Source organism: Platalea leucorodia (genome assembly GCF_965183815.1).
Source record: "Platalea leucorodia genome assembly, chromosome: 7".
Classification (NCBI taxonomy): domain Eukaryota; kingdom Metazoa; phylum Chordata; class Aves; order Pelecaniformes; family Threskiornithidae; genus Platalea; species Platalea leucorodia.
The window spans coordinates 34237924-34252077 of NC_138829.1; the positions used below are offsets into that span (position 1 = coordinate 34237924).

At 40.8% G+C, this 14154-nt stretch overlaps 1 protein-coding gene across 3 annotated transcripts in view; it reads left to right on the forward strand.

Moving 5' to 3' along the window:
- Nucleotides 1–4056: 4056 nt before the first annotated feature.
- Nucleotides 4057–14154, forward strand: part of STXBP6 (syntaxin binding protein 6) — a gene marked incomplete at both ends in the record, with an annotated part of 89459 nt that continues 79361 nt past the window's right edge. For all 3 annotated transcript variants that reach the window (XM_082316595.1, XM_082316596.1, XM_082316597.1), the window contains one exon: nucleotides 4057–4210. In XM_082316595.1, the coding sequence (XP_082172721.1) occupies nucleotides 4057–4210 (154 nt within the window). The remainder of the gene's footprint in view (nucleotides 4211–14154) is intronic.

Below are 14154 nucleotides of genomic sequence, written 5' to 3' on the forward strand. Positions count from 1 at the left end.
TGCACAGGAATCTTCCCTCTTTGGTGTTTCTGTTGAGTGCTGGGGGCACAGTGTAAATGTTGACATCCTTTTCCATAGCACTGTGATGGCTGGAGTGAAAATCTGCGGGAGGAAAATGGAATTTTCTTTGTTCAGCCAGAAGCATCATTATAATAATTTGAGTGGAATGAAGTACATGGAACAAAGAAAGCACGTGAGGCAGGAAGTGCGGGCTCTCTTTAAAGACTCTTACATTTACTGAAACATTTAAATCCCTCTTGCCACAGCGGGGTAGATGTTGTGAACAATAATGCGCTGTCTCAGAGTGCTCAGAGATCTTCCAGTAAAAGTTTCAACTTTTAAAGCATTTTATATTCAAGCATGGGGGCAACTGTTTGCATTCCAAAGTGTGTGAGTCCACATAGGCCATGAATGGAAACTGCTGATGGTTTGAATTCATCCTGGAATGTGCACCAAGAATACACATTACCGTGTAAAGAAGTCTTCATGTACTACATGAAGTTTTGCTTGTACCACCAGCATATTTTTTTTTTTTTAGATGAAAAGAAGTATTTTTGTTGGAGAATGGGAAAAATTGAGACTTATTCATGTTCCTTGAGCAAGTCTGCCATATTTTTTAGTGAGACTAATAAAAAGATTCCATTATGCCTGCTTTTGAAAAAGGAAAGTGCTGGAATGTTTCACTTACTTAAGACTTTAACATAACCTTTGCTTTTCATAGAATCATAGAACATCTCAATTTGAAAGGGACCTATAAGGATCGAGTCCAACTCCCATAGATCCACCAGTAAATATGGAGAAGGTAGCTTGTGTAAACCCAGCTACTGATTTTTTTTTTTTTTGACCTATGTAAAACAACTTCATCCAAACTATACTGACAGCTCAATCTCAGAAGTCTGTTTGCACACCGGCACAGTTAGTTGTTTTCTTTTTTAAATATATAGGCTTTTGTGGTTTGTGCCACGTCAGTTTCCATATTAGATTCCGCAATCAATATCAAATAACACTGCATTAGATTAGTTGGTTAATTCTGGCATCTGAGGCTGTTGTAAACCAACAGAAGGATCACGATTGTCCTAGGGAGCGAGTGTGTGCTTTAGAGGTTCCAGTTAAAACGTTTGGTGTCTACAGCATCTGTCTGTGTACAGCTTCTGGTGGATGTCTATACAACCAGCTAAATCACAAAGCAAATAAGAGCATGCAGCAATAAACTGCAATATTTAATTGTTCTATGTCCTGTCTTCTGTGTGTCTACTGAAATAGATGTAATCTGTCTTGGAATATTGTGTTGAGCTAGGCTTTATTTAAAGCTGGATTTGTATGTTGTTTGTGTGTAAAAGGACTTGCATTAAGAGATAGATGTGTGTATACATAGAGAGGTATGTTAATTAAATCTCCTAGGTTTTGCATTTATTTTGGGTTATTGTCTATGTGGCAGTCATTCGAGTTTCATGCTGTAAGTTGCAGTGCACGTATGAAGTGAAATGGTTTGGGAAATCTATGAAATAGGATATGGATAGTGTCTCTTGTTTGGCTTGCCTCCTGTTCAGCAGAGCCTTATCAAATGAAGCTATATACAGTGAGACCTGTTGCTTGTAATATCCTTAAAGTAAATCTCGAAGTACTGTATGAAAGTTTTGAAGTTATAAACCAATAATATTTTCTACTACAACTAATTGTAGGTAGGGAAAACATAACCCCTCCTAATCCAGGAAGTCTTTACATCACTGAGTATATCTTTGAAATCACACTTTATTTTGGTGTGTGAACCTCAAGAAAACAACTGAGAACATCTATTCAACAACTCAGTTGCAGAATTAACAGCATCAGATCGTTGAAAGCTGGAGAACACTTTTTCAGTTGGCTGTGACTCTAGTATATTTTTACCTGACAGTATTTGTGTGTGTTTTCTCAATAAGCTAGCTATTGAAAATTCTTTAAGCAAGTGAAGGTCTGAGACTGAAGTTATTTTTGCTTTGGTTATCAGTCTTTATCTCAGTCAGAAGGAGATCTGTGTGATTTAAACCCACAGTCATTGACAGTGGCCTTGAATTTAAAAACAAAACCAAACCAAACCAACCAAACAAAACAACCAAAAAAACCCAAAAAAGACCCCCAAAACTAGTCATAAACTGCCAGCAGCTCACATGCTGGTATAAGATATACTGCAAATATTTTCATAACACAGAAGAGGAGAAAATTGTGGTATAATGAACATGAATGTGAAAAGAACGTTTTCTAAGTAACTAGCAGGTAAATTTATTCTTTTGATTCTTTTTTCATGTTGATATATTTGTTGTTAAAGGATAGGTAACTTACATGGCAGGAGTTATGAAACTGCATCTTTTCAGGAGCTGCACATTTTTTCTTTCTTTGAAATTAGTCTAGATTTTTCCTTTGATGGGGCCATTTTTTAAAATGCAATTAATTTTTGTAAAGGTGCACGTAAAAAAAACCTAATACTAAAACTTGTCAGAATTTGCATACCGCTGTATTGGTTAACTGAGGTATACTATTACAGGTTATTTTGGCAAAGGTTTCTATTTGCGTCCCAAAACAAATAGGTGGTGAATTTGATTTGGACTAATTTGTGCTCTCTCACATCTCCATGAATACAGCTTTTTTTTTTTTTTTTTAAGATAAGGGAACATCATAAATAAGTGCCAAGAAAATGTTGAGATTGAAAGTGTTAAGACAATTATTTTGTTGATAGTATGCACACTAAAAATAATGGATCCATGACTCTCTTGGCCTCATAGATAAATTCCAGCCAAATTAGGTTATGTTTTCTAATCAGTAAATTGTGGCAAATATCAAATGATGCCACAGGCAGAATTTCTGGCTTCACTAGTTGAGACCTGAAGATGATCTTACTCATACTAAGAAAGCTAAGGATGTCAAAAAAGATCTGTGGGCTTGAAAATCTTAATAATATGGAGATGTGAAATTTAATGTATGTGTATTGGAATGTCATTGTATTTGAACAATTAAAAGGGGCATTCAGTAGTCTCTGTCAGTGGGGCCTGTATACTGATTAACAGATTTCAGTGCAGAACTCATTGGAGTTGTAACTGTGATGCTCTCTAGATAAAGAACCTGTTATTATCCTCTCTGTAACAGAGTTCTCTCCTTCAGTTAGGCTTCTCTGTAAGCTGTGGTCAGGTCGACCTTTCTTTTGCTGGACACGCCTGAATAAGCAGCTTCCCTCCTTCTTCCTCCCTGTTCTCTACATTTCTCTTTTCTCCCTCCCCCTCCCCCCCCCCCCCCCAAGTCGACTGTGCTGTTTTCTTATGAAACACATTGAGGAACTGACCTGGGTCAAAATTACTTAGTAGAAAAGAGGAGGTGTGGCTTTTCCTGCCTGAACCCAGGTGGTTTCTCTGACACTGTTTCTGTGCAGTTGCCCAGTTGGTAATTACAAAGTTGTTGAGGGGACGAGGCACTGAAGGCGCGAGAGGTGCAGGAGCTGCTTAATCAAGTACTGTCACCAAGAGCAGTGCTCCTGAAGGAGCAGTCTTACTGAGTCTGAAGCTTTCTGTATCTTCTGTGAATGTGACTTCTTGTCTGCCAGCACAACTAAGCTCAGAGAGGACACTGATGAACTCTACCACAGTGTTCCTTCCCTATGCCCTTGCAGTGCTTTCCCTGTCTATGTGGGACACATGAGCTTCCCTCCAGTTACCAGAGAGGCAATTAATGAAGCTTTTATGCAGCATGAAGTTACAGGGTGTCCCTCTGAGAAAATTTTGCATCATACTGAAGCGCTAGTGTGGACAGCTTCTGCCCAAAATAAGCTAAGCTAGTTTAAGATAATTTAAGAAGTGTGGAGAACAACTTAAGTGAAGACTCTTAGATACTTTGAAAATTCTGCCTCTAAGTGCATGCAATTATCTTCTAAATTCTTTGAATCATTAAAAACTTTATTTGAAGGTCAGAGCTGCTAATGCCCATGTAAATTAGCTGGACTTTCACATAACTTAGGAGTTTCTAATATTTTTTTTTTTATTTATGATTTTATTTTTAGAGAGGAGCAGTCTGCTATATCTGTGATCTACAATGAATGCCAAATCTGCAATCAGCAAAGAAATTTTTGCCCCACATGATGAAAGGATGCTGGGAGCTGTCCAAGTGAAAAGAAGAACAAAAAAAAAGATCCCTTTCCTAGCTACTGGGGGTCAGGGTGAATATTTAACATACATCTGCTTGTCAGGTAAGATTAATGATTTTGACATCTGGTTATCTGTTTTGGTTTATCTTTGATTTAACTGATTAGATATTATCTGTAGCCATAAGGAGCTGGGTGACTCGAATCTTAGTAATGTAACCAGAGGATTATGGCGCTTGTATCTTTAATCTTGAGACACCACATGCTCAAGGCTATTAATATTTATTCCATATAATAAATTGAACAGGTGGTTTCATTGTTTAAGAAAATTAGGTATTCTTTCACAGCATAGCTGCAGAGTATGAACAAACAGAATATTTGGAAACAGTCTTTGCTTACTGAGGTTAAGACCTTTCTTGGAGACATGAACTTTACAATGTATTTCATTTTAATGCCTTGAAATTTTTTGTTTGAGGCAAATATGCTTTCCTCTTCCTTTCATATTTGCCTCTGCTTGTTACCAGCTCATTGAGTACTTAAATATACAACTTTCAGCCCGAATATTTTCAGTTCATTGAACAGAACAGTGGTGCTATGTGTCAATCATCTGACTTTAAGAAGGATGAAGATGGAAATATTTGGATTGAAGAAAAGTATGTGTAAAGACATGTTTTTTGAGAGGTCACAGGGAACAGGGAGAAATGATCTATTTGTAGCTAATGTGTTCAGATGGAATTAATTTGAGTTTTTCCAAGGTCCAGTCAGCACTCGTGAGAGTCTGGATTTCAGGAACAGGGTAGGTAGTAGCTGTACGATGTTTTGCTTTATATTTTTACCCTTTCTAATAAAAGTAAAGGTCTAATTAATTATTTTTTTAACGTATATAAATGAAACCCATTGATTGGGTAACTTCTGGTTAACTATGGTATTGTAGGTTTTTGGCTGGCTTTTTTTTTTTTTAATACTTTGAATACTTTCTGGTAATTGTAGTGAAATTTACCTTAATTAAGATTACTTCTCAAGGCAGTTGGAAAGCAGTTTGTGATCCTGATTTGCTTGTAGTTTATACCTGTTTTCAAACTTAGAGTGGAATTCAGTTGCCTGGAAGTAGGCATTCAGTGCACTTTTAGGTTTCTTGCCCTTCTTCCAGGTAGCACCCTAGAAAGGCAGAAATCCCTCGTAGTTTCTATGTCCGCCAACTGAGTGTGTCAATAACTTTCATATCCTAGGGTGATTTGATCACTTAGGTTTTTAGGTATATCAGTTGCTCCTTTTGAGTGTGTGCATGGAACTGGAAGTAAAACTAGTGGTTAGAGGAAGAATCAGAATAGTTTGGGTTGGAAGGGAGCTTTAAATCAACCCCCCTACAATGAGCAGGGACATCTTCAACTAGATCAGGTTTCTCAGAGCCCCGTCCAACCTGACCTTGAATGTTTGCAGGGATGGGGCATCTACCACCTCTCTGGGCAACCCGTTCCAGTGTTTCACCACCTTCATCGTAAAAATTTTCTTTCTGATGTCTGGTCTGAATCTTCTCTCTTTTAGTTTAAAACCATTCCCCCTTGTCCTATTGCAACAGGCCCTGCTAAAAAATTTGTTTTCATCTTTCTTATAAGCCCTCTTTAAGTATTGAAAGGCTGCAATAAGGTCTTCCCAGAGCCTTCTCTTCTCCAGGCTGAACAACCCCAACTCTCTCAGAGAGAGACACAGTCTTCTTCATAGAAGAGGTGTTCCAGCCCTCTGATCATCTTCCTGACCCTCCTCTGGATCCCCTCCACGAGGTCATTCCTGTGCTGAGGGCTCCAGAGCTGGACGCAGTACTCCAGGTGGGCTCTCACCAGAGCAGAGTAGAGGGGCAGAATCACCTCCCTCGGCTTGCTGGCCACGCTTCTTTTGATGCAGCCCAAGATATGGTTGGCCTTCTGGGCTGCAAGAGCACATTGCTGGCTCATGTCCAGCTTTTCATCCACCAGTACCCCCAAGTTCTTCTCAGCAGTGCTGCTCTCAATCCTCTTATCCCCCAGCCTGTACTGATACTGGGGGTTGCCCCAACCCATGTGCAGGACCCTGCACTTGGCCTTGTTGAACCTCATGAGGTTCACACAGGCCCACTTCTTGAGCTTGTCCAGGTCCCTCTGGATGGCATCCCATCCCTCAGGCGTGTCAACTGCACCACTCAGCTTGGTGTCATCTGCAAACTTGCTGAGGATGTACTTGATCCCGCTGTCTATGTCATTGATGAAGATATTAAACAGTACTGGTCCCAATATGGACCCCTGAGGGACACTGCTTGTCATTTCCATCTGGACGTTGAGCCGCTGACAACTACCCTCTGGATATGACCATCCAACTAGTTGCTCATCCACCAAACAGTCCACCCATCAAATCCATACCTCTCCAATTTAGAGAGAAGGATGCTGTGGGGGACCATGTCAAAGGCCTTACAGAAGTCCAGATAGATGACATCTATAGCTCTTCCCTTGTCCACTGGTGTAGTCACTCCATCATAGAAGGCCACTAGGTTGGTCAGGCAGGACTTGCCCTTGGTGAAGCCGTGCTGACTGTCCTGAATCAGCTCCCTGTCCTCCATGTGCCTTAGCATAGCTTCTAGGAGCTCCATGATCTTCCCAGGCACAAAGGTGAGGCTGACAGGTCAGTAGTTCCCAGGGTCCTCCTTTCTACCCTGTTTAAAAATGAGAGCAATGTTTCCCTTTTTCCAGTCCCCAGGGACTTCACCTGACTGCCAAGTCTTTTCAGATATCATTGAGAGTGGCTTGGCAACTACATCAGCCAGTTCCCTCAGGACTCTGGGATGCATCTCATCAGGTCTCACAGACTTATGTATGTTTGGGTTGCTCAGGTGGTCACGAACCTGCTTTTCTCTTACAGTGGGAGGGACTTTGCTCCTCCCGTCCCTGTCTTGCAGTCCATCCACTTGAGAGGTGTGGAGAGAGGTTGCCTGTAAAGACTGAGGCAAAAAAGTTGTTGAGTACCTCAGCCTTCTCCTTGTCCATTGTTAACAGTTTGCCAGTTGTGTTCATCAGGCGGTACGCTTTCTTTGACCTACCTTTTCTGGCTGACATATGTGTAGAAGCCCTTCTTACGCCTTGTATCCCTTGCCAAATTCAGCTCCAGCTGTGCCTTCCTAACGCCATCCCTACACAACTGGACGGCATCCCTATGCTCTTCCCAGGATACCTGTCCCTGCTTCCACTGCCTGTGCATTTGCTTCTTGCCCTTTACTTTGACCAGCAGGTCTCAACTCATCCATGCCGGTCTCTTGCCTTCCTTTCTGACTTCTTACACCTGGGTATTGAGAGCTCTTGTGCTCTATGGAAGGCATCCTTAAAGATCTGCCAGCTCTGTTCTGCTTCATTGTCCCTGGGGGCAGTTTCCTAGTGGGTCCTATTGACTAACTCCTTGAACAGCTGGAAGTTTACTCTCCTGAAATTCAGGGTCCTGACCACTCTTCGCCTGACGCATATCCCTCAGGACCGCGCACTCCACCAGTGCATGATCACTGCAGCCCAGGCTGCCTTGAACCTTGATGTCTATTAGCTCACTTGCATTGGTGACCATCAGGTCCAGTATTGTATCCCCTCTCGGAGGGCTGTCTATTACCTGGCTTAAGAAACTATTCTTCATGCACTCCAGGAGTCTCCTGGATTGCCCACAGCTCAGCATGCTACTTTCTCAACAGGTGATTGAAGTCCCCCAGCAATATGAGAGCCTGTGAGCACGATGCCTCCTGTAGCTGGAGTAAGAAGGCTTCATCAATAAGCTCTCCTTGATCATGCGACCTGTAGTGAACACCAACCGCAAGGTTTCCTTTGTTGCCTTGGTTTCTAATTCTTACCCATAAGCTTTCAACCAGCTCATGGCTATTCTTCAGAGACAGCTCTTCACAATCTATTTCTTGAGTAGAGGGCAACCCTTCCGCCCTTCCTTCCTTGCCTATCCCTTCTGAACAGCCTGTAGCCATTGATAGCTGCACTCCATTCATGGGATGCATTCCACCAAGTTTCAGTAATGGTGACTAGGTCATAGCTTTCTAGGTGGCTTCCAGCTCCTCCTATTTGTTGCCCATACTGCGTGCATTGGTGTAGAGACATTTCAGCTGGGCTGTTGGCCATGTCACCTTCTTAGAGGAATACCCCTTAGTTCCTTTGAGGTATTTCACTGGTGCTTCCTTGTTGGCTCCTATTACCTCAGGAGCCCCTGGCTCATCTCTGTAAGACTTCAAGTGTGCTCCAGTGTACCCAGCACATCTCGGAGCAACAGGCTGAGGGCCCTGGCTACCCCTCCATCTAACCTTGGCGTGTCGTCCCACAGCTTGCCATGGGCAAGCCTGATATTATCCCTCTCCCCCTTCAAGTCTGGTTTAAAGCTCTGTCAAGGAGCCCTGCTAGCTCATGAGGAAAGACCCTCTTCTGCCTTTGAGGAAGGTGAATCCCATCCAACACCAGTAGGCTTGGTGCCGTATAGACCATCCCATTATCAAAAATCCCAAAATTGTGGTGGTGACACCAGCCATGGAGCCATGTATTAATAGACTGGGTCCATCTGTTTGTTCCAATGTTGCTGCTCGCAACTGCAAGGAGAGAGGAAAAAAAATAACCTGTGGTCCAGATTCCTTTACCAACTGTCCCAAGGCCCTGAAGTCTCTTTTGATTGCCCTTGGACTACATGTTGCTGCTTCGTCACCACCCACGTGGAAGAGCAAGAAGAGCTCTGTGAATCTCAGAAGATCGCAGTTATTTCTGGATTAAATGGAAGATAGCGTTTCATGGACTCTTTCAAATTTTTTTCCACTGAAAACTATGTTAAAACTTTAAAAACATAGGAAGTAAAACCCAGTGACTCTACTACTGGTATAAGACATCACACACATGCACACAAAGTGTACATTTATTGAATGTTATTGAATGAAATATTTTTTGTATACATATGTACAAATGCTTATGTTAAAATATAAGCTGCAGAGTATATGCACACACATACTGAGGACAGTGAGACAAAACAGAAGACTTCTTATTTCTAGGTGAGTGTTCTGCTTGTTATTCTCCCTGTATACAGAGCTTCAAGGAAGGGTTTAAAAGTTGATTTCCCAAGCTTGTTCCCCAGACTTGCGGTTGGGATACTCCTTTTGGATGTAAGGACTGCGGGTTTCAATCCTCTCGGTTTGCAGAAGAAACTGAATCTAGGTCTCCCATCTTTAAAAGAAATGTTCAAGTCACCAATCTTTTGAAGCAAAGCTCAACTCTTCTTCCTTTGGCAGTCAAATTTTTCAAGTGTCAGTCCAATTTTTTTCTAAGTCATTTTATTTTAAAGAACAATCCTGTTCTAGGGCTGTGCGGTCAGTTTTGGAATACTCACGTGTTTGATACCCATGTTTATGAGGAAAGCTTAGAGGTGTGATCTGTGCTTACAATTTTCTGTAGGCTAACTTTATTCAGGAGGTGACTTTTTTTTTTTTAATTGCCATTCTGGGGAACCTAGCTCTCCTTCAGCTCCCCCACCCCCATGTTGATGTGTAGCAGCCAACATGGATTTTCAGAGATTGAATGGTCTTAGATGCATCTAATGTCTTTCTGCAACAGGATAACATATTATGAGTAAAGAAGAAACAGCAAATATCCTGACTTCAGCAGAGTTTCTCACTGATGACAAGGAGAAACATTCAGGATCTAAATAAAATTACTGTGTGGTGGGCACCGAAAAGCTGCATAATTTTATTGGGAGAACCCTCATGCGTGGCTTGCGATCAGTGGGGTTTTGCAGGGATCTGAGACCAGTTGTTTTATATATATTTATAGTTTGTATTATGGAATGTACAGTATGATTATTAATTCCAGTAGACAATGAAGTGACTAGGGAGAGGACTGCCTGGCTGTGTTTGTGTTTGAGGGCAGTACTAGACTTCCAAACAGTCTGATCAGAAAGATGATGCAGTTCAATAGGGTCAAGTGCAATTAGTTATTTAGTCAGGAATAATCAATGGCACAAAACTAAGGAGTAGAGAACAACTGTTTCTGCCACTATAGTTAAAGGAAATTGTGACAAGGATAAACTGTGGGTTTTGCTAATCCTGATGGCTGTGAAGCAGTAATGGTTTCAGTTGCAGCAAGAAGTTCTGTTACAAATACAGAGAAGGTTTTCCTTTAGTAAGGGTGTTCATGTGGGGATGGCAGTTTAGCTGTGTCCCCAAATGGTCTAAGATGAACTGTATCTTGGGATAACACAATATACGTGGTGACCTTCCGTTTCTCTGTGATTTGGTACAATGAATGAGATACAATGGTGGCTACCTCTGGATTTCAGTTTCCATTTCAAGCAACACATGCTTTAACGCTGAGTGTTGCAACATCTATCTTGGAAACACCTTTATCAGCCTTTGACTCTTGTCCCATTTTTCCCAGGTTTGCTATGTATTAGGTAAACATAGTGACTGGAATATCTTTGTGTTCTTAGTTCCCTTGGACTAATTCAGTTTGGCCTTTGCTGAACGGAATTTGATAATTTACTGTTTAGAACTGAATTTGTCAGTTGAAAGAATACACATAGAAACTGACTTGTTAAAGGACTTATAAATATTTGGGGGTATAAAATATCCTGCCTAGTTGTGGTTTCATTCAAGATAGGATGCAGAAAATTAAACATCAGCCATTGTGATAGCTACTTTTATTTACTGCTCAGTTTCTAACTGACAAATTGCACCAATTGTTATAATTGGAGTTAAATGTTTTCCTTTCAGTGTTGAATTGAAAATACATTGCATCATAATTGTTGTCTATCTGCATTTTTGTAAGCATGGGTAGAGATGCTAGGCAGGGAGAATGCCCTTAGGCCCCAAAGAGATGGTGTAGTGAAGCATTAAAAGAATAAAATATTGAACCGAGCAAGATGGGAGAGCAAGGGAGATTCTTCCTTAAAATTTTAAGGATGTTCTGGATTTTTTTATTTGACAATATTAAATACTGAATTGGCTAGAACGACATACTGTTAATGCTCCAAAAAGGTGTACCTAAAGCCTGTCATCTGAAACTGGAGACAGGTTAAGGTAAGAAGGCTGTAGCCCTACCGCTTGCTGGACTGGTGGAAACAGAGCAGCTGGGTTACCTTCAACTTTCTAGCCTGCTGTAGGGATGGGGCTGGCCAAGTTAGACTGGTAAGCAGAGCCAAGAGAGATCTTCTGCGAGTTATTTAGTTGAAGAACAGCAAGAAAGGAGTAGACAGATGGGAAACACAGAGGTGGGGTGGCTGTAGGCAGAACAGAGAAGATGAAAACTGGGAGGGTTTGGTTGTTTTTTTTTTAATGTTTAAAGAGTATTTAACACAGAGAAAAGACAAATTCAGAGCTGAAAGTGGGTATTTATCACCTCCTCCACACTAGCAGACCTAGTGACAGTTACTGGATCAGATCTAAGTTTTAATTTTGTCATCATTGTCTTATATAATTGAAACATATTTTTTTAAAAATAGTTCTTAGCCTTATTTAGAATTCTTAAGTATAAAATACTTAAAAGGTCACTTCAGAAATATAGGACACTGGCGATCTCTCCTCCTTGCTTGTGCACAGTTCTGTGTGTGTTATTACCTTTGACACCCTATCATTATGTTTTTTAAGTAACTTCTAATATTTAAAAAGATTTTTAATTTGTTGTAGTGCATTGGAAGCGTTCCAGTTTGTACATATGGATCTGTCATTGACCTTTCAGACTAAAAATCTATTGCAGTTGCATTGAACTGAATGAACCAGATGGTTCCTTTTGAACCTGAGTTCCTGTGTGTCATAACACTCACGGCTTAGCTGCACTGCTCTCTCTAGTCCTTCTGCTGGAAAGCTTGGGATTTGACTGTAAAGCTAAAGTTGTTTATAACTGGGAGTGGAACTTTTTCCCTCTGTGGTTACAAGTTCAGTAGTGTTATTAACATATTGTCAGCTCAGAGTTTGGTTTTTTTTTTTTTTTGGATGGCTTTTATGCAAAAGTACAATCAAGAATGGTGCTAGAAAAGCCAAAAGGAAATGCAAAGAAATCATAAGAAATAATATACAAAAATAAAATGAGTAAGATGTACATGCAAGGGGAGAGTGTGTTGGGTTTTTCTTCCTTCTTTAAGATTTAACCTTCTGGATCATGTCACAGACTTTTTAAAAAGACAGGCACTAAATAGCTTAGAAAGCTATTTGCAGTTACCCCAGAAGGTTTGGGATTTTTTTTTTTTTTTTTTTTGCTCTGGGCATACAGAGAGGGAGAGGCTTGCCTTATTAGCTTAAATAGTTCTGTGAATACCCTCATTTGTGCTCTTACAGCACACTTACTTCAGCAGATATCTAACCGCACCACTCAGTTACACTTCTAACATAAGCTTTGTATTCTGTTTTTTGCCCTTAGAGTCAGTGGTGCTATGAAGTTGTTTTTCCAAATATGAATTTGTTATTCCTCCCATACTGGCCACTCATGGAATAGAATATTACCCAGGAATGACCTATATCTTTTGCTCCTTTGAAGGTCACTTGACATGACTGCTAGAAATTGGCCATAATTTCATGGGGAGTTCAAGGGCAGGTTAAGTGCAATTGAGTTTTCAGCATGGTAGCTGAACTGAAAATTGGAGAGTAGTGAGAAGGAGCTTCATATCAAAAGAATTCAGTTTTCTCCTAATGTGTTCTCATTTTCCATTTGAGTTTTGCTACTGCACTGAAGTGACAATCTCCCAATTTATTTTCTATATTTTCTTGTTGAAGAAAACATCCTATTTTCAGGAGCTTATAGTGCAGAGGATTCTTATGGTTTCTTCTCAGGACATGAGAAACCAAAGTAAACTTCATTTTCCACTGATTTCCAGGAGAATGCTGTAATCACCTCCCCATAGGGTGTATTGAGGTATTACTGTGTATTTTGGGGTGGGGGTGGGCAGGGCATTTCCCCTCTGTTTGAATGTTGTGTTCAGGAGTGAGAATGATACTTCAGTGCTCATGGTCAGACATAGGGCATTCACTTTGAGTCTGACTCACTTAGACGTCAGACTCTCCATTGAATGTTTAATTACTTATGCAAAATAGAATATGATGGACGTGAGAGATTCAGTCTGCCCAGAAGAACATGCATACGAAATGGTGGTCCAGTCTTTTGCAAGCTCTGACCTGGACAGCCATTTGAAGACAGCTGCAGACCAGTTGTGGTACTTTCCTTAGCCCTGTGGACCCAGACTGGCACAGCAGGCTGAACATCTGGGCATAGATTGGTATGTTCAATCAGGGATCAAGGGAAATATTTCTGGTACGTGTCCTTAATGCAAGGGCTACCTGTTGCAGATGGTGGCTTTAACATAAAGACTCATATTCTGTCCCTCAGAGAAGAGGGATGTGATGTATTCCTGTGTCTCAAATGAATTCTTGAGTGCTAACTATCGATATAAAAGTGTGGCTGCTGTCACCAGTTCTCTGCCTAACACTTTTGCATTTTATCTGAAAATACCTGAGAACTTTCTGATGGCCAATGGAGAAACTATTCCAGAATTCAATGGGCAGTACTCTGCAATGCAGAAAATGTAGAAAATAAATGTACTATTTCTTCTTTATTGGCTTTTTTAATATCAAAGCACAGACACGTTGAAGACTTTCTTCTATTGGCTACTGATCCCTCTGAAGCCTTCTCATTGTGCAAAGTCAGTGGCTGCTTTTGCTTCCAGTTACTCAGAGATCTACCCTACACTGATTTAGTCAACATGAATGTAAACTTTGCATAAAATCTAAGTGATACAATTTGCTCGTGTGGGTGGAGTTAAATTGATGTAACATTCTGTGGTTTCCACGCACATGTAGTTAGGTTCAAGTTTAATGGCAACTTCTTTGTGTTTGTTCTTGGACTTCCGTGGACTGATGCCTCTGACTGCCTTCCTAGTACCTACACTGATGTTCATGAAGCTTTTTACCAGTGCTCATGCACTGAACTGGTGCAAATGTGTGAGCAAGAATCTCTGGCCATGAGAAACATGAACAATTTCAGTTGACTTTCGCTCATATGAAACCATTAAGACTAACA